The sequence below is a fragment of the Lolium perenne genome, chromosome 6 (genome assembly GCF_019359855.2).
Source record: "Lolium perenne isolate Kyuss_39 chromosome 6, Kyuss_2.0, whole genome shotgun sequence".
NCBI lineage: Eukaryota > Viridiplantae > Streptophyta > Magnoliopsida > Poales > Poaceae > Lolium > Lolium perenne.
Window position 1 is genome coordinate 124706669 of NC_067249.2, and position 19353 is coordinate 124726021.

The 19353-nt window shown below is 41.1% G+C and overlaps 2 protein-coding genes and 1 long non-coding RNA gene across 22 annotated transcripts; 1 reads left to right on the forward strand and 2 right to left on the reverse strand.

Annotated features, from left to right (window-relative positions):
- Window positions 1-3413: 3413 nt before the first annotated feature.
- LOC127334630 (uncharacterized) lies at window positions 3414-15331 on the reverse strand. Of its 20 annotated transcripts, XM_071822633.1 has the most exons (14): window positions 15233-15331; window positions 14869-15096; window positions 14141-14311; window positions 13491-13682; window positions 9177-9402; window positions 8255-8317; window positions 7940-8104; window positions 6993-7144; window positions 6617-6897; window positions 5972-6213; window positions 5763-5893; window positions 5623-5652; window positions 5344-5478; window positions 4425-4874 (listed from the first exon to the last, which is right to left on the reverse strand). In XM_071822633.1, exons 7-13 carry the CDS (start codon window positions 8013-8015, stop codon window positions 5368-5370), a joined length of 1023 nt encoding a protein of 340 aa, XP_071678734.1. In that variant the 5' UTR covers window positions 8016-8104; window positions 8255-8317; window positions 9177-9402; window positions 13491-13682; window positions 14141-14311; window positions 14869-15096; window positions 15233-15331; the 3' UTR covers window positions 4425-4874; window positions 5344-5367. The 20 variants fall into 20 exon arrangements, 14 of the variants coding, with proteins under 14 accessions (XP_071678734.1, XP_071678733.1, XP_071678738.1 ...); XR_007872321.2 differs by having other exon boundaries at window positions 6617-6902; window positions 7049-7144; window positions 9177-13682; XM_071822632.1 differs by lacking the exon at window positions 9177-9402.
- Window positions 15332-15651: 320 nt separating this feature from the next.
- On the reverse strand, window positions 15652-16988 carry LOC127334632 (uncharacterized). Its single transcript, XR_007872324.2, has 4 exons — window positions 16488-16988; window positions 15964-16136; window positions 15796-15844; window positions 15652-15675 (listed from the first exon to the last, which is right to left on the reverse strand). It is a non-coding gene; the product is annotated as an uncharacterized lncRNA (long non-coding RNA).
- Window positions 16989-18128: 1140 nt separating this feature from the next.
- Window positions 18129-18593, forward strand: LOC127329097 (uncharacterized). The gene has a single exon (XM_051355642.1). It carries the CDS (start codon window positions 18129-18131, stop codon window positions 18591-18593), a length of 465 nt encoding a protein of 154 aa, XP_051211602.1.
- Window positions 18594-19353: the final 760 nt, after the last annotated feature.

Here is a 19353-nt window from a genome sequence, read left to right on the forward strand (position 1 = left end):
CACATGCCAAATGATAAAGTGCCTGGCCCAGATGGTTTCAATGGCAAATTCATGAAGAAGTACTGGAATATTATCAAATTGCAATTTTATGATTTACTACAGAAGTTCTATGAGGGAGATATCAACCTAGAAAGTCTGAATACTGCATTTATTATGTTGATTCCAAAAAGGCCAAATCCTGAAACAGCATCATACTATAGACCAATCTCACTAGTAAGTATGGCACTCACGTTAATCACCAAAATCATTGCAAACAGAGTACAGAAGGTCATCATTCCTATTCTACACCAGAATCAATATGGTTTCATTAGAAATAAAACCATAGGACTGCCTGTCCTGGGGCTTTGATATCTCCACATATGTCATAAATCAAAGAAGGAAATTGTTATATTGAAGCTAGATTTTGAAAAAGCATTTGATACAGTAGAATACTCTGCTATTCTGTCCGTGTTAAGACACCTGGGTTTCAGTGAAAAATTTATCGGCTGGATATACTTAATGGAGTACCAGGAAATAATATTATTTGCAAAAGAGGTGTAAGACAAGGTGATCCACTATCTCCCCTGCTTTTTGTTGCCACTCTGAGATATTGCAAATTATCATTAATTATGCCTGACATGAAGGAGTTATTAATTTACCCATTAATAATTCATATGGATAAGACTACCCTATCATACAGTATGTAGATGACACTCTCATCATTGTACCTGCTGAATTGGAACAGCTTAACAGTCTTAAAGATATCTTGATCAACTTCTCTATTCCTACTGGCCTAAAAATTAATTACCATAAGTCCTCCATGGTACCAATTAATATAAGCATTGAAAGATGTCAAGAGCTAGCAAACCATTTTGGCTGAAAATGGAATCTCTTCCATTTACTTATCTGGAACTGCCAATGGGATCTACTAGGCCAAGAGTTGATGATTTAATTCCCATGATCTGTAAGGTGGACAAAGGTTATCTAGACTATCAAACTTGATGTCATATAGTGCCAGACTAGTTACTATCAAAGCTGTGGTATCTGCTATGCAAAATCATGCTATATGTGCTAACAAAGTACACAACACAAACCTAGAACATATACAGAAAGTTAGCAGACAATTTTTATGGCATGGAAAGGATATTCATAAGAAAGGGAAACGTTTGGCAAGCTGGGAAAAAGTATGTCTCCCCAAAACTGCAGGAGGACTGGGTGTGCTTGACCTAAGAAAACAAAATAAAGCTTTGCAGATAAAGAATCTATATAAATTTTACAACAAGCAGAACATACTCTGGGTAAATCTGATTTGGCAAGTATATTACCAAAATGGAGTTGTTCCATTGGCAAGCACATCTAGAGGATCATTATGGTGGCGTGATTGTACTGCTTTAATCCCAGATTTTAAACAGCTCACCACATGTTCTCCAGGCAATGGCAAAAGTATTATGCTATGGAATGATAAGTGGGGAGATATCATTCTGAAGGATAAGTTTCATCATCTCTTTTTCTTTACCAAGAAAGGGAATATTAATGTCTTGGAGGCATATAATACTGCTCAGGATAATATCTTCAACATGTTTAATCTCCCGTTATCTTTGATTGCTGCACAGCAGTGTGATGAACTATCACAGTAATTAAATAGTTTGCATCTGGATGATATATCTGTGAACGACAAATGGAACTTTTCATGGGGTGGTAATAAGTATTCAACCAAAAAGGTTCATTTGGCTCTGGTTAGTGCCCCTGTTGCACTAGCCCCATTTAAGTGGATTTGGAAATCAGCATGTCTCCCAAAGCACAATTTTTTCTTCTGGCTTCTCATACAAGACAGATTAAATACAAAAATGCATATGGTCAAGAAAAAATTCTTTGTGGATAATCAACATTGTGTTTTGTGTAATGAAGATTCACCTGAAAGTATGTTGCATTTCTTCTTCCAATGTGACTTCAGTCCTAGTGGAAAATTGGGGAGGAATAGAATACAGAACTAAATGTGGTTGAGATGATAGTGGATGGAAAGGAGAGATCACTCAACAGATTCTTTAATGAAGCCTTGATTGCAGGCTGTTGGAGCATCTGGAATCAAAGGAACTCAATTATTTTTGACGATAAACATGTAGATCTAGATAGCTGTTTTGCTTTTTTCAGAGGGTCTATATCTATTATTAGGCATAGAGTTAGACCTAGTTTGAGAGAAGGAATGGAGGACTGGCTAGACATCTTATGAACTATCCTAGCTCACTCCATGTACATATTACCCCCTGTTTTTTAAAAAAATGACACAGTGGGGATCTTCCCCACTGTTTTTGTGTCAAAAAAAAAAGCCTCAATAAGGCTAACATTATTAACCATGCAAGCTCCATAGAGGAGCCCACTAAGCAATTAATCGGCCTAACAAATTTTTTTTGTTTTTTTTTTGAGAATTGGCCAAACAACAATTGATCAATGAATTCAACATATATATTATGGTCCCAAAATGACTCCCGCCCAATGATGGTGTGGGTCGGCCCATACCAGGACTGCCCGCGCTACAGAAAATGTATATAGGAATCCCTAAAAAAATGTATATAGACCAGCGACTTTATTAGTCTATAAATTTTTCAAAATGTTTACGAGTTTTAAAAGTTGTTCGTAATACTACAAAATGTTGTTAGATCGGAAGCAATGTTCGTGGCCTTGAATATATGTTCAAAAATTCAAAATAGTTTGTGGCTTAGAAAATTCTTAATATTTTTTAAAAAATTGTTTCACGCATTAGAAAGTTAATAAATTTTACAGGATTTTAAAATATGCATTATTTCAGAAAATGCTTCAAATTTTTCTAAAAATGCTCGTACTTTTTTAAAAACTTCACGAATTTAAAAGTGAACAAATAATATTTTAAAAATAAGAATAAAACCGGTAAAAACCAGCAAAAGATAAACAACTACAGGAAGAAGTAACCTGTTCAAGGCCTTCCCAAAAAATTGGAAAAATTAAAGACATTTTGAAATACACTAGTATGACACTTTTTTTTTAAGTTTTCGGTTGGTAAATCTATCCTGTGGACATGCTTCTACTTCCTCATTCCTAGCTTCGTTCACGGTGTGTTGTAGGAAACCAGTATATTACTACTACTACTTCCTCCTTCCTAGCAGCAAAATTGCTAGTAACAAACTCAGGGACATGGGACTTAAAAGGAAGGTGATGATCATACACAAGTATGCTCTTCTCACTCTGCTGACCGTATCCAAGGAATGACACCAGATTTCTATGGTGAATTCTAGAGAGTAAGGATATCTGAAATAATAAAGCCAAACATTTAACTAATTAATTGAACACAATATATAACCGTACAGAAGAATAACCGTACAAGTCGGGGGGCCACCGCCCCCCCCCCCCCCTCCCTCCCCCCAACTTTTTGATAATTACTGAAGGAATTTTTTTACAAGGCTTAGAAAAAAATTAGCACTTTGCCCCCTGGATATAGATATTTTGTGTTTTGCCCCACATAATTCCTTGGCAAGCTCCACCACTACAAGGAACTAACCTCGTTCATAAAATCGTTGATGTTCTGTTGGGTGTTCATCAGGCATTTTACTGCAACCTCCCGGCCATCTGCCAGTTTTCCATAGTAAACATTGGCAGTCCCTACGGAACCTATCTGTCTCTCAAATCCGTTGGTGTCTTCTTAGATGTCTAAAAGAGTGTATCTGCCCGTAGCAGCGTGGATCAAGGCAAGCTCCTCTTCTAGCGCTGCATCAAATGAGCAAAATTGATGTTAGAGATGTTGAGAGCTCACTTCCTTGGTGTCTTGTACTGGATATATTAGTTAAAAAAGGATACAAATTATTAGTTAACAGACACTCACCGTCTGGAAAGTTCTTCTTGCGCCTGAAGTAGCAACAACATCCAATAGAAATAGAGATCCAACTTGAGGTTGGGTGCTTAGAAGGGTCGTAGTACCTCCAGCCCACCAGAGTTCAAACCCTGTGGGGTTTGAACTCTGTGTGTCTCATAAAAGCGGAATATTCTTTCAGTGGAAATGGCGTTTCCATCGACAGCGAGGTGTCTGTGGTGACTTTGTCAATTTTAAGATCCAGCTTAATCTTTCGAAGGTGCTAATAGGAGTAGGGTGTGTGTGCACGTTCATAGGGCGAGTGTATGCGTGTGTTTGTAATGTGTTTCTAAAAAAACATCCAATAGCAATGACTATTATGAGAACGACTCTAGCCGCAGTACATGCAGCAATAATTATCGTGCATCTCCCTCCTGTGGCATGGTTACTGTCATCTGCCAATACAAAAGAATAGATTAGAGCCAAATTTATTTGTTACTTACTAGTAAAAGTGCCTATGCATTGCACCGAGGGATGCGTTTCTTTTCCATCTTAAATCTTACACTAGATGACCCTAACCATGTGTTTCCAGTGTGAGATATGTCTAAATCAGTGCAAACAAAAGTGTTTTAATAATATGCCAATAGATGCTAATATACATGATTTTCATGTCTTTACTTGCGTACACAGCAGTCCTTGTTATTACAAATGATTTTAATGCAGCGAAGCAGCGTACAGGCCACCTGAGTGTTCTAATGGTTTTGCTTTGTCCTCCCCTCTGAACTTTTGCCTCTATGGACAGCCAGGATATTTTGATAGCCTTTCGTGGGCTAACGTACCCCTTCAATTTTGATGGTGGATGGAGCTGGGGGACACCGAAGCACACGTCATGTTCCGAACAATGTTTCGTCAAACACATGGCCAGCAAAATCAACTACTGCTAAGCCAACTGATCAGCCATGAGAATCTCAAAACGAAAAAAACTACAGTGTAAGGTACAATACAATCCATATGTTCAATAGCACATCCTGCCAAGGGCCTATAGCGAAAAGATGGCACGAACCATCTGATATCCCTGTTGAAATGCATCTAATAAACAAAGGAACAACGCATAATATGAATTGTCTGACTACACAGCCTATATATATCAGAAATCATAAGAATACAAACGAACATATACTTGTATATGTGTAGGGTGCAACGGGCATTTCTACAGATAGTCAAGCATTGTCTCTGTGATTGGTATACCATTCTCATCTATTGTATGTACTTCAAACTTGTTATTAATGTCAATCTTGAGATAGCAAAATAGAATTGACCATGAGAAAAAAAGGCTTTGGCAGGTATACACTAAGTCACTAACCCAGCCAATTGCCTGTCCCTAGCTTTTATCAATAATCAGACTAGAAAAATGCTGCTTAGTCCACAAATAGAACCACACGAGGTAAAAAACAATTATTCAGTAGGATCTAAATTGTTGGTGGATAAGTATCATTTTCATATATTGGGTGGTCAAAATAGAGAATAATGGAATGTCCATTCACCTCTTCCGATATCCTCATGCGTTATCATGAAATTAAGACTCTGTTATACTTCTTTTGTGGGAGAGTAGAAACACGGTATTTGAAACACCGAAGAGGAAATTCACACAAGCCTTTGGAAGAATATCGATAGATGAACTGAAAATCGAAGAGGAAATTCAAGAAACCTATTAGAGACATAAGTATACATACGCACAAACCCATTCAAGGACACATATTGTAACTTTCAAAATCTGAATTACCAACATACCAACAAAGGTAAGTAAATGTACAGAAATTTACCTGCTTTAGGGTGAAGCCATCATTGACAATCTGAAAGCAAGACCAATATATCCAATGTCAATGTAAAGAAGAGGAGAGCAGAGCAAATAATTAATTAATCAATAGTTGAGATAAAGAAAATCCCATTAGTGGAGCCATACCGAGAGAATACAAAGAGAAAGGCGAGCAGATGGATGTCTTTGGTTTCCAGATTGAAACTGAAGAGGAACAAACCTTGCACCTTTGCATAATACTCGCCCAGCTTGTGGTCCATGGGAGAAAACCGCAACAACTGCAGAGGTAGAAACATACACAGCATCAGGCTGCGGTGACCAGAGAGAGAAAGGAGGCATGGGCCACTACACCTCACCGACAAAAGACAGAGGGAAGCAGCAATTCAAGGCGTCCAGCGATGAGTGAGACAACTGGGACAGCTTGATCAACAGGGAGAAAAGAACCATCACATCGGCATCGAAGTAGAATACCAACATACACACCAGTTTCACCGATGCTCCAACCGACGCCTTGTGTTTTATTTGAATGCTTAGAATCCATGGCGGAAGCGGCATCCAAGACGGAGTGGTGGACCTCGCGGCTCTAGCGGGCTGCAATCTGAGAAGAATAGCTGACATGATCAAGCATTTCATTGATGATGTGAAAGGCATGCACCAAAACAACAAAGCACCATAACAATAGCAGACAATAGCTAGCCTTAGAAATAGCGATCTTTGCATTTTAACTGAAAAACGGAATAAATTGGATACTTCACCAAACACAATACATGGTAAACACTATGCAGGTATGAAAACAGTTTGTTCACAATAACAAGGTGTAAAAAACACCTAACATCTCAACCCTTTCGTGTCAGTCTTTGAAGTGGCTTGCATAGTTGCAATCTAAAATGTGTGTGATGAACTGCATAGTGCATAGAAATTCAGGCGTTGCACTGAAGAATAGACACGTAATAAAGAATTGAGGACGGTTCGAAAATTAGACTAACGGGAGAATTCTGTACCGGCTTAGCATGTTGACTCTTGAGGGTAGAGTGCAGCTAGGAGGCTTGTCGATGACTATGGAGATCGATGAAGTCTCATGACGGGGAAGTGTTGATGTCTTGATAATGGCTTGATTCGATGGAGGAAAAGCCAAATGGGAGAGTTTTCCTTTCTCTAGCGTAGAACACTGGCAGAAAAAAAGAAAACTGCCGCCTGCCAAGGCTAGTCTCCGCGGCATCCGACACCAGCAGTGCCTCAGCCTGCCGTTCGCCATGATGCCGATGCCACAATGGCACATCAACTATTCTGAACACAGAAAAGAGATAACTTGAATTATTAAAGAGATAACTTAATAATAGGTAAAGCGGAAAATACTGAAATGGTGATCTTACTAACATGCGGTGTTCTATTTCTATGCTGAAAAGCTTTATAGAGTGGGAAAACAACACCACCTTCGCCTCCAACGACCTCCGCCTCTCCAGCAAAAGCGGTGGCCTTGCGGTTCCTCTCATCTTCCACGTCGCCAACTCTTCCCCCAACTTCCAAAACTCAATTATGTAGAATAACAATAGGGATACATGTGTATAAGTGAGTCAAGCAGGTTTTTCTTTTTAGTAAGAAACAAAATGCATAGAAATAGTAGTGGAGAAACTGATCAGAATCCTTCATATTCACCGACTCCGTTCTCCAAAAAAATAAAAATCAAAGCCTTTGGAGGTGTTACTCTTCGGCTGGAACAAGATTCAAGCAAGCTTAAACCACAACATTCCATGATTAGTACCACTCTTCCATATGCTTTAGCATTCTCTTTAACTAATACCAAATATCACAAAACCATTCTCTGCAAATAAATTACAATGCAAAATAGAGCGCAGTTCAGAAATTATAAATCATCAAAATTTCATATTGTTATTCTGGATCAATCCAACTAAACCAACTTTGTGCACAATAAGTAAACCAGGTTTTTTTTGTCATGGTGAAGCATTGCATATATCAAGGGCAAAGTGAATAAAGAACATTAAGAAGTATTATGTTCTAGGTTATCAAACAAAAAAGAACATAAGAGGCTACTATGCTACTTAATGGTGTATTATCAATTAGGAAGAAAAAATTGAATAGAATGCTACCTAAAGAAAGAAACAGGAAACACAAACGATAGTCTGAAGGATTAATTTCAAGCTTAATATGTCATCCTTGCTATAAACACAAACAATCATCATCATCTTACACTACAACTCAGAATGATCAGGAAAAATAAAAGGAACTAAAATCTGACGCAAAAATGGGCAAAGAACATGAGAAATGACCTGAAGGCTACCTCGTCGTTGTTGCTGGTCGTTTACCTGCATGCCATCGATGCCATCCGGCGCCACCAGCGGCAGAAAGGAAGACCATGGCCATGATACCCGCCTCCACCATCGAAGCACACCAACATATCCTTCCTCCTCCCTTCAGGCTATACCTCTATGTGTGAGTTCCTCCATCTATTTTCTTCCTCTGCAGTGACCCTATTTTGAAACGGAGAAAGTATTATGTAATCAAATTAAAAGGGCCATTGAAAATTAAATTTGCTAGGCTGCTCACAGCTCATAATACATGCACGTTGAAAAGGAAAGCTCAAAAGAACCATAAAACATTAGCTATGCTGCTCTCTATACCTAAATCATCCTTTACTGCTTCTTGAGATTTATTCAGTCCGAACGGTCTTGCTAACCATTTAGCTACAATGGGAGAAAACAACAGCGGTATAATCAATACAACTAAAAATAAAGGTCACATTCCTGTGCAGGCCTACTAATTCACTGGCAAATGAATAAGGGAAATAATGATCACATTTTTTTTCTAATTGGTGCTTTTCCATTCATGAACAGATAAAAATGAAACACCCGGAGAGGGAAACCAATTCCATATGCACCATCGGGCTAATGTAATTATTTCCCTCGAGAACCTGCAAAGCCTCTTTGATATCGCCAATGGCTTCAAGCATTGACATATTGTGGTATCACTTAGGAAACAACACTGCCATGTTGTACGGTCAAATGATATACGGCTTAGCTATTTATTTATTTATTTATTTACAAGGATGTGGTCTTGGGGCAAATGGATATGATTTTGTTGTACCAATTGGTTCTAATTGCACACATGATTTTGTAGTACCAATTGCATTTTTGTAGTACCTAAAGCAGCCTTATCATGTTCACTTGTGCCTTTCTAAGGCCTATGATCAAGATTATGAACACCGACCATCACCGATCCATTGAAACAAAAATGGCACACTATTATATTACACCCAATCATAACTTCAGTAAACAGTTGTCATTCTACGAACAGAACACACCAAAGTATCTTCAAAATCTAAAAAATCAGGCAACCCTCCCCTAAATAAATACAGATAATATGTGAAGTGTGTATAGTTGAACATAGCCATAGCCAGCAGACTGCATAGATGAGAACCTGGCATTAAGATTGCCAAAATGCAGCTGTTTTTTCCAGCACTGTTGCTTTGGTGCAGAATTATTCAGAGTGTGTCATGCAATTAACATTTATAGGAAAGGAAGGAATACCTTGAGTGCATCGTACCTCTGCAATTAACAGCGAACCACCAAGCAGCAGTGCATCGATCTTTCTCAAGAGCAACCATACAACACCAATCTTTTTACTCATACAACAGCTCGATTTGGCTCTGACATTTGTAACCGAACAAAAAATTGAATGAATTGTCTCATCCCGTGCTGCTTCCTAGACCGGAGAAGCCAACTGCACCAGCGTCCAGTCCAGGCGGCATTGTCGGCGGCCGCGACGCGACCTGGTGAGACGGTACGATGGATATAAGTGCCTCGGCTGCTCCCAGGAAGTTCTCTGGCCGCTGCACCCCGACGAGTTCAAGCGCGGCCTAGGGCTGGTCCGCCGTCTCAGCAGGGCGCGGGCCGCGTGGTCGTTGGGGTTAGGGTTTAGGTTAGCGGGCTGGATATCTCAGGCTGCCCGTTGCAGTTCAGAAATGCGTTGAAGCCCACCATGGCTCATGGCTGGCCATTTTGTGGCTGCTCATGCGAAACTTCGGCATCTCGCGGTCCCGCCTGCCATGGAAGATGGTTGCTGAAAGTGGCAGATGCGGGCTCTATTTGGCATGTCAATGTAAATTGTTTCAATTGAACTGAATGGTTCCTAAAACTGCTTCCCTCCCAGGACGTGAACGATCCAACCGCTTCGCTCGTCTCTGACGTCAAGCGACGGGGCTCCAAATCTGGCATGGGCGTTGGCCCCCTCACCTTCCGCTTGCCGCTCCACGGCTGGAAGGGGAGGGGATACATTCCTTCGGTTTGTAGTTAGGGTTTATCTGCTGTGGTGCGTCCTTGGAGTGGTGGGAGCGGAATCCGGCGAATAAATCTGCCTCAACTCCACTTCCATACCGACGGCGATCTTCATGGTGGTGTCTCGGAGTTGATGGCACTGTGTGATTGTCGATCCTTTAGATCGTCGGTTTGGTCTTCTCGTCTTTCTTCGGATCTGACGAGATCTGTTTCTCGGCGTGTCGTCAATGTTCGTTGTTATCTACGATGGCGCTGGGGGCCGGGACGAGGTGGTTCTTCTGGAGCGAAGATGTTGGTCCGGAGGTGTTGGATACGTCGTTCTTCTTCGACTTCATAGATGGGAGGCGGCGGATCTTGGTCCAAGATAGCATGGGGACGTCCCTCGGCCGACATGCCACATCGACATGTGCCTCATTGCTTGCAGCAGGGCTGTTCATCGACTCACAAAGCCTCATTGGCGATGGTGCTTTATTGGATCTTGCGATGGTGGAGGTTTGGCATCTTTTCCAGTGTCCATCTCGGTGACGCTGGAGTTGAGCAGCGGCCGTTGGCTACGGTGGTTGCAGGAAACCCTAGGGATCATTTTTTATTTCTCGATATTTTAGGATTTTATCTGCAAATTTAGCATAATCACTTTACCCTGGTTTGTCTTTTAGTTTCCGCATGTGTTGCTTCATGTAACTTATTTTTCAATTAATGAAATATGTGGTTGGTCTCAAAAAAATTCAATTAGAGGGATAATATTTTGGATGTGTGACACCACCAGACATTCGCAGGTTTCACCTTAATACTAGTAGTAAAGATGGAGTAGGAAATTTCTGCATAACATTGTTTAGTACAAAAATTTCCTGATTTTTTTTCTGTAACTCCGGTTGCTCTCATATTCACACTGCAATTGAAACTTTTCATCCTATATATAAAAATTGGCAAAATTCCCGACATGTATAGGTGGTCGAAATAAATTCGTTTTGTTGTTGCTAAAAGTCTTTTGATATGCTAGAAATGTGTAGGACACTATATGCTTGCTGGACTACTTAGGAATTTTTTGTTTTTGATATATATGGCATCTACTCCTTGTACCACTAATGTCACCCCATAGAAAAGAAAATGGGAGAAAGTTTTGTGTTGAAGTTTTTTGACAGAAAATGGAGGAACACCACATCAAGAGCTATCCAAGAATGGTGAAAGCCATAAGCTTGGGGATGCCCAAGGCACCGCACTGAACCTATTAAACTCTCGGTTTGCAAACCTCTACACTTTGTTTTTTGAGCAACATAAAATGATTGTAGAAACTTGGAGGGTCTTTATTTAGTGTTATGTCTAGTTTTGCTTGGAAATAAATGAGACAACCATGATAGATATTTTGCTTGCTTTGGAAAGAGCTACTGAAAAAAAACTATCTCATGATTGAATGCCTTGATTTAAATAAGTTGTATGCTATCAAAATAAAACGGAATGAAAGCAAAAAAAAGCTAAAATTCAAAGTCATGCTTAGTGTTGCTAGCTAAATACTTTGATGAATGATAATTTTCTAGTGCCTTATTTAGTGCCACCTTTTGCTCATATACATTGATGTTAAATACTAAGGGGCCTTGTTTGATAAGTAATGCTTTTAGATCTTTTTACTAGCCCAAAATTCTCAAACACGCTATGACGTGTATACAAACACCTCAAATCAAACACCCACCATACCTACATATGTCGCACTTGCTACTTCAAGTATAATATATGCGTTGTGCCTCCAAATACTTCAAAATATCTCTTTTGTGTAGTTTAAAGATCATGAGAAAGTAGGGTGTGGGGTAACACCATGATGGAAGTTATGTGATTGACATTTTATAAGTTGTTTGTTAGCTTAACCATGTTATTCTGGAGAAAGCTTTCAAACATTGCACTCTTAGTTGATATCATGATATTTTTTCTATGGATGTTCATCGATGTAAAATAAATTGAACAATATGGAGTACGCATATAATAATGAAAGAGACGTCTGGACCGCTAACCCATCATGGTGGAAGTTTACAACATGAACACTTTGTGAAGCCTTTTTATAAAAGCTACGCAAATAATAAATAAAATAAATTTATGATGTGATGTGATTCATTTTTTATTGTTTTGTCTTCTGAAGTATGGATAAGACCCGCTAAAAAAGAAGGGCTTTTCCTACCAAGGGGCAAGGGGTACCTCGGTTGACGACGTTCTTGAGAAAACTATATGTTTACAATGACAATCTTAAGTGATCCTAAGTTGAGTAGCATGTGGTGTGGGTACTCATGGTGAAGGGGCATGGCCCATTCAACTTGTAAGGGGTCAAACACATAAACCATATGAATCTTTGAACAAACCATGCTTGGAACTCTATCCTACTTTAATTTGCAAGTTGCTAGAAGAGGAGAAGAAGAAATAACCTTTTACCAATTCCCTGAGAGTTCGATATAAACCCTTGAGTCACCTTTCTGGGGAAAATACATTTGCTACAACACTCTGCACTTGGAGTCCCAACGAGTTGGTACACATGGATTTGTTGCCATCAATCATCTATAGGCCGTTTTAGATAGTTGGTCGGAGTTCACCCGCAGTTGAGTTCACCGGAGTAACTCCGGTGACCTTTAACTGGTGGCACTCCTACCATTTGGTTTCTCGTGGACTCACGATTCGAACCTACTACTTCGCATTGGTCGCGCGAGGTATATATCACCATCATCGTCGACCACCGGCGCGTTGATGTCTTTTTTCCGGTGAGGTGACACCATCAGGTGGGACCCGTTGCTAGGTTTGACCAAGTCTAGTGCTAACGTGGCATTTTTTTATGGACCTGACCTCACTATAAGGGTATGTGACTAGATACCGACTGGTATAAAAAGTTATGAGTATTAAATAAATTTTGAAAATACTATTTCCTATTTAATTCAAATTCTATAAAATGTACCGAAATTGGATAATTCATAACTAATTCAAATAAAATAAAATAAAAATTGTGCTTACTAACGCAAATAGGATTTGTTTGTTTCCACTTTAACCTTGTGTGCTTACTTGAAATAAAAATTAAATTTAATAAACCTTGTTTATGCCTTTTCTTTTATTCTAAGTTCCAAGGAAAATAAATAACAAATAGTAATATACTTAAAATATTGAATAATCCTTTAGAAACTCAAGAGTACATCAGAAGTAAATTTTCTTTAATTGTATTATTATTAACTATATAATTATTTAAGTTTAAACCCTAAAAAATATTTTCCTAATTATTTTCTAAAATTAATAAAAAAATATTAAAAATGTTACAATCAATACCAACTTATGTTCAAAAGTTAATTTATTAAATTTAATCTTTAATTAACATTTATTTCTTTAAAGTTGTAAGAAATAATGAGAAACCCTAATTCAAATTTTATAACCACTAAGAAATGCAACCCGAAACCCTAAAAAATATTAAGAGTGAGTGTCTCAACTTAAGCAACGACTTTAGAATCCTTACCAAACAAACTAGGAAGTGTGGCGCGGCGCACGCCGCGCCCGTGGTGTTGTACAACATGTGTAGTTAATGTTTGGACAATGAAATCAAGAGAGTAAAAGCAGTTCTTACAAAAACAGGGAATGGTTCAGAGCGAAAAGTTAGTGGACCGTAGGCCAAAGTGAAGAGAGGGCCTCGATCTGTTGCCGCACAGGTAGATCGCAGAGAAGGGGAAGCTCTCCATGATGTGCGGCCACACAGAGATTGAGACCAGCCGTTGGCCGAAATCCAGTTTGATTGACGCCTAAGGCCAGGCAAGGTGGGCTGCAGAAAAGAGGGGAAAATGTCACTTATGTGAAGGGGAGCTGGTCGGCACGTCCCTACTTTTCTTTGGCGTAGAGAGCGGTGCAATCAACATAACCCCATACTTAAGCATCTCACATATCATAAAATTAATATTCAGTCAAAGGCAAGTAGAGACTGACTACATTGCATATATTGCTAGAAACTGTAAAAAGGGCCATAACTTAGAATGTTCTTTGAAACTGAAACTTCGAAATAGAATGTTGATCTGCAACTGGGTACGTACACATGAATATTTATACAATAGGATATAACGCAGTAAGTAGCAAGCATGCACTATTTAGTAACTGCTATTCAGATAAGCTTTAGAGAAACAAACGATCTTTCTCTTCTAGGTCAACCAAACGAAATAACAAAGTGTAATTTTGAGTGTGTTCATTATAAGTGGAGGTTGAATACATGCTTTGAGAACTTGAAACCTGATCATTGTGAAGAATAAGTTTCAGGAAGCTTGTGATGCTCGAGACGAACTGAATCCATGTGCGAAAGGGCTTAGATCTTCAACAGAAGCCCCCCAATTTCATCGACTTTGAACAAAGTAGCTTGGATCCAGCAGAATGAAAAATGTTCTTAAGCACCACCATATGAGGCTATGAAGTAAAGAAAACGTTTTAGTTATAGGAAAAACAATCTAACTAATGTAGGCTTGTTAGAAAACACACTTTTTCTCTTTTTGACAGGAAAAATCTTCTCCACTGCCGGCAATGGCACATAAAAGATTAAAAGTTTTGAATAAGAGACCGAGGAATGAAATAAGAGGTAGAGAACACACGATTCTCATTGAATGCAGCATATGTTGACTAAGTTCACCTGTACACAGAGGATAAAACCTAGAAGAAAATTGGTAAAAGCTAGATCAAGAACCCCTATATGAATTTGGTGCGCTTATCTGACATATGATGCCATGCTGTAAATTCTATGTAAGCTTGGGAACTAACCTGAATATGTAATCAATAAATGGTTCACATGGATGAACTGATGATACAACATAATTTCAACTTTATAACAGAAGTACAGAACTAAGCTAATTCATATTTAGAACCAATGCCTTCTTGAGCCTATACAGCAAAAAAGAGCTGGTGGCTATAAAAATCACAAACCATTCCATGCATATTGCAGTAGAACGAGAAAGGCTGAACAAAGGTACCAGCTCCTACTGCAGGCTTCCTCCCCGGCCCCGGTCCTCCGCGCACTGCCTTGCCGACTACATCATTAACATTCAGGTCGTTATTTGGGTGTCAGCAGGGCGTCTTCCAGGAGTTGTCGTGCTCCCTGATCTGGAGCAGGCATCAGCACTGTTGGTTGTCTAGTGCTCACCCAGCGGTGGTAGACCATCGGTCGGGGGCCATCACCAAGGTGAGGAGTTGTTGGGTTCCTTAGTACCGGAGATTAAAAAAAAAATCCAAATGGGAGGAACATTCAGTTATTCAATATTGCAGTGTGAGTAATTATAGACTGGATAAAAAATGGTAATTTAGATAAGACGGCCTCATGATCAAAATAACCAATACCAAGGATTTTTTGGGTTGTCTTCTCCTTAAGCTAAGAAGCCTATCTTGAGCAAAGAATCATGCTGATAAAGAAGCTCATGTCAAATCACTGTGCATTCCGTGTCTTTTTTTTTTTTTTTTTTTTTTTGAGAAACACAGTACAAACGCAGACGCTCACATACACGCGCATACACTCACCCCTATGAACGCACACACGTACACCCCTACCCTATGAGCACCTCCGGAAGACTGAGCCGGCGGATTGGATCTTGAAATTGACGAAGTCACCACAGGCGCCTCGCTGTCGACGGGAACGTCGCCTCCCACTGAATGAATATTCCGCCTTTATGAGACACACAGATGTCAAACCTGGGGTTTGAACTCTGGTGGGCTGGGGGTACAACCACCCTCCTAACCACCCAACCTCAGGTTGGTTCTCTCATTCCGTGTCTTCTTAATACAACCTATACAAAATAGCAATGATCAACACTTCAAAATTTGGTTGCACCAAATCCGAACTAATTGGTCTAGCTAGCAGTACCACATGATATTTGAACAAAACCAAAACTGGACAGAGATATAACCTTCGTGAGGACTGAACGGACCACACCTGCTTAAAAAAATCAAGCCGTCCTAAATCAAATATACATAAGGAGAAGAACATCACATTCCTCAGTTCACATGGATATTAATCAGTGGATTAGTTCGAGAAACCTCAAACAAATGATGAGAAGGTAGTAAGAGAAAATGACCTGGAAGGCACGCTTTAGTGGCTGAAACATTACCAATTTGAAAGCTTATGTTATGACCACCGTGTTGCCTGGCTGCTTCATGCATCCAACTCTTGAACAGCAAGTTCTGAAGTAACAAACATCAAGGCCAATTGTGAAACACGGAGGTGCCACGGCACCATACCATCGAAGCCCTGGAAAAGGCAGCATATAGTGATTAATTGTAGCAAAGACAGAAATAAAGAGTTTTACTGATGAAAGAACAGGAGGAGCTAGCACATGGAAAAATAATGAGGTTTTCTCATGTGTCTTCCTTTCCGTTCTCTTGGTTAGTCCTAAGTTGTCTTAAAGATAAAGCTAAAAAATGTAGAAAATAATGGAAAGAACCTCAGAAGGCAAGCTAACAATATCTTTCTGATCTGATCTAGGTGAGCTAGAAAGACATTCATACATAGGCTTGGCTACCCTAGCTGAATACTGAAATCGTATAGCAAGATGGAGAACTCTGAAAATGAGCGGTTCATTATGGCCTGAAAGCTGAGCACCTGTGAATGGAGAGGCAAGGAGCCAGTGGATGAGGCTGGTCTTCGTGAGGGCAAGCACGGCAAACATGCCACGACGGCCTGGCCGAGCCGGCCAGATGCGGTGGGCGGCGCGGCCAAGGCCAAAACAGGCATGGGCAGAGACCAATTCTACTCCGCAGGAGAGGCGCTGGGGCTCAGAACGGCGACGCCGCCACACCGGAGACCGAGTGGCGGTAAGAGGTACGCAGAGGCAGGAGCTGCGTGGACTGCGCCTAGTCCGTGAGATATCTTAACTTCTCCTCGGTCCATCCTTGGGTGAGGGATAGATCTGGAGCGGTGCCGTGCGGCGGCCAGTGAGGGTCTGAGGGAGATGGAGGCTTGAACGTCGCCCATGGAGGTCTTCCGCTGCCCTCGGTTGGTTGCAGAAAAAGAAATAAGGTGAGAGGAGAGGAAACAGCAGGGGATAGGAGTATGGGGAACGGGCGCAATGTTTGATGATGGGATGCCCTCGGTCGGTTGGGTCTGGAAACGGCCACGCCGCTTTGACCGCCGCTGATTGGAAAGCCACGTGAAACACAGCAGTAAACCGGAAGACTGGATACTGATTGTAAACAAAATAAAAGATAGAGCGGGATAACCGGATGAGATCAGAAGAGAAACCGGAAAGAAGCCGGTAACTGCGGATTTCCCACGAGAGAAAGAAGGAGAAACAAAATCTAGAAAAACGGATCTAGTTACCGATCCCCATGTACAGTAAAATTGTCTTACGTGCCAACGTCTGATTGGAGAAAAATGGAAGGTGAATAGTGACCAGATCGCCAAGATTTCACCAAAGTTGAACGGCTTTTATATAGGTAATAATGAAGTACATGTTTCTATTATTCTTAAATTTATGTTTTCACCTTTACTAACTCTTATGTGATCAAGTATTAAGAAGATAAATGTGAATCCTAAATTGTTACTTTCCTGTCATCACCCTTAATCACCACTATTTGTGTAATAAAACAATTATCAACTATAAAGGCAACCATGCATCGTTACCTTGGATGATCATGCTCAACTAAGAATATGCAAGTACTAAACGAATATTAATGTGTTTCCTTTATATGATACCTCCTTAGGAATCAATAGAGAATTATAAAAAAAAAACCTAAACACTAGTAGGAAATGGTTTATAGGAGAGAAAATAGTAGCGGCACACTTCCAAAGAACCACGTCATCGGTACTTGGCCGAAATACCGGTGTGTCAGATTTATCAGCACACCAGTACTATATTACTATCGGTGGCCTGTAGGAATTATAGCCTGTCACCGATGCGATTGCCCCTAGAGGCATGGACCGTACCGTACCAAATAATGGACGGCGTTGTACGGTGTGCTAGGCCGTCGATACTGCACGCACCAACATCATGGCCACATAGGCCAAACCGCGAATTAGCCCACCCACCACACGCGGCCGGTGCCTTAATTATTAAAACATGCACACAACACTTTTCCGCACTCAAACTCCACTGACCACCGATGCGCCGCCGATTTTCGCCGCCCCCCTATCCCTGGCCCGTACACGCAGATCCCATCTAGCCACGCTGCCCGTGAGCCTCGCTGCACGATTTCCCCGAAGATTTCGTTCGGTTAGCCAAACCCTAGCCACCGCCCCATCGGGATGTCATCGCGCCGCTACCCTCCCTTGGGCTCCACCGGATTCGGTGGCATCCGCACGCGGTCGTCTGGCACCTTCGCGGCCAAGATGTCGGCCGTCGGGATGCGCATGTGGCTCGACGTGTCTCGCACCATGGACGAGGTCGCACACGCGTACGACACTGCGGTGTGGAAGTTCGGCCGCGGACACCTCGACCTCAACTTCCCGGAGATTGAGTGTCGATCCAAAGCCGATATGCTAGCGTCACCTTCGCTCATCATGACGCGCGCGGACCAGAGGCGACACCGCTGGGAGCATCAGTGGCTTGCCATTGCTGAGGCGGATAAGTGGGCCATGGAGCAGCGGAGGACACGTTTCCCGGAAGATGTGCAGGCTGAGTTCAACTTCTCGCGTGCGAGGAGGGAGGAGAGGAGGGAGAAGATAATGAGGAAGGTGATGTCTGAAAGGTTAAAGATTGTGTGTATCTAGTTTTCAAAAGTAAAAGTATCGAATCCATGGTGGAGCTGATTGGTAATGGTTTTATTGCTTCTTTTTACCTTCACTTAAAAGAACTTGGACGTTGTCTTAATCCCTAAGCAAGTAAAAAACAAAAGGGTTTGTTGTTGAGAAGTTGTGAACAAAGTAATAAGTAAAACTAAGTGAGTGAGACGGTGCAATCAACAATAAAGTACCTGAAACTCAATAGGTGTAAAATGTTCTCAAGCAGTTACGCTCTACCACTAACCTAGGCACGATGATTAGGAGTATTGATTTTTCTTTTATATATATGTGTGTGTGGCAAGGCCCCTTGTAAAGATGCTCCCAGAAGCACCTTTCACATCCCTCATAACCACTACCTTTCCCCTCACATGCCTAGGGAGGTCCGGTGTTGTGGGTATACTTTATGGGTATATCAACGGCATGGTCTAGATCCGGCAAGCCCGGGTGGCCCACAGATGGTGGTGTGGCATGTGGCCCATCGGACGACCTAGTTGCTGTAGATCATGAAGGATGAAGTCCAGCCCAGAAGCAGAGAGCCGGATCCCACCGACCTACGAAGGAGGCCGAATCCGTGGAGGCCCATAAGGTATCCGGATCCAGTATGACATAGATGGAAGGTGGATCCGTGACGTACACGGCAAGAGATTGTACCGTGGTTAGGCAACTTATATTCCGGCTAGGACTCTCCATGTAAACCCTAGATCCGTGCGCCTTTATAAGCCGGATCCCGGGAGCCCTAGAGGCACAA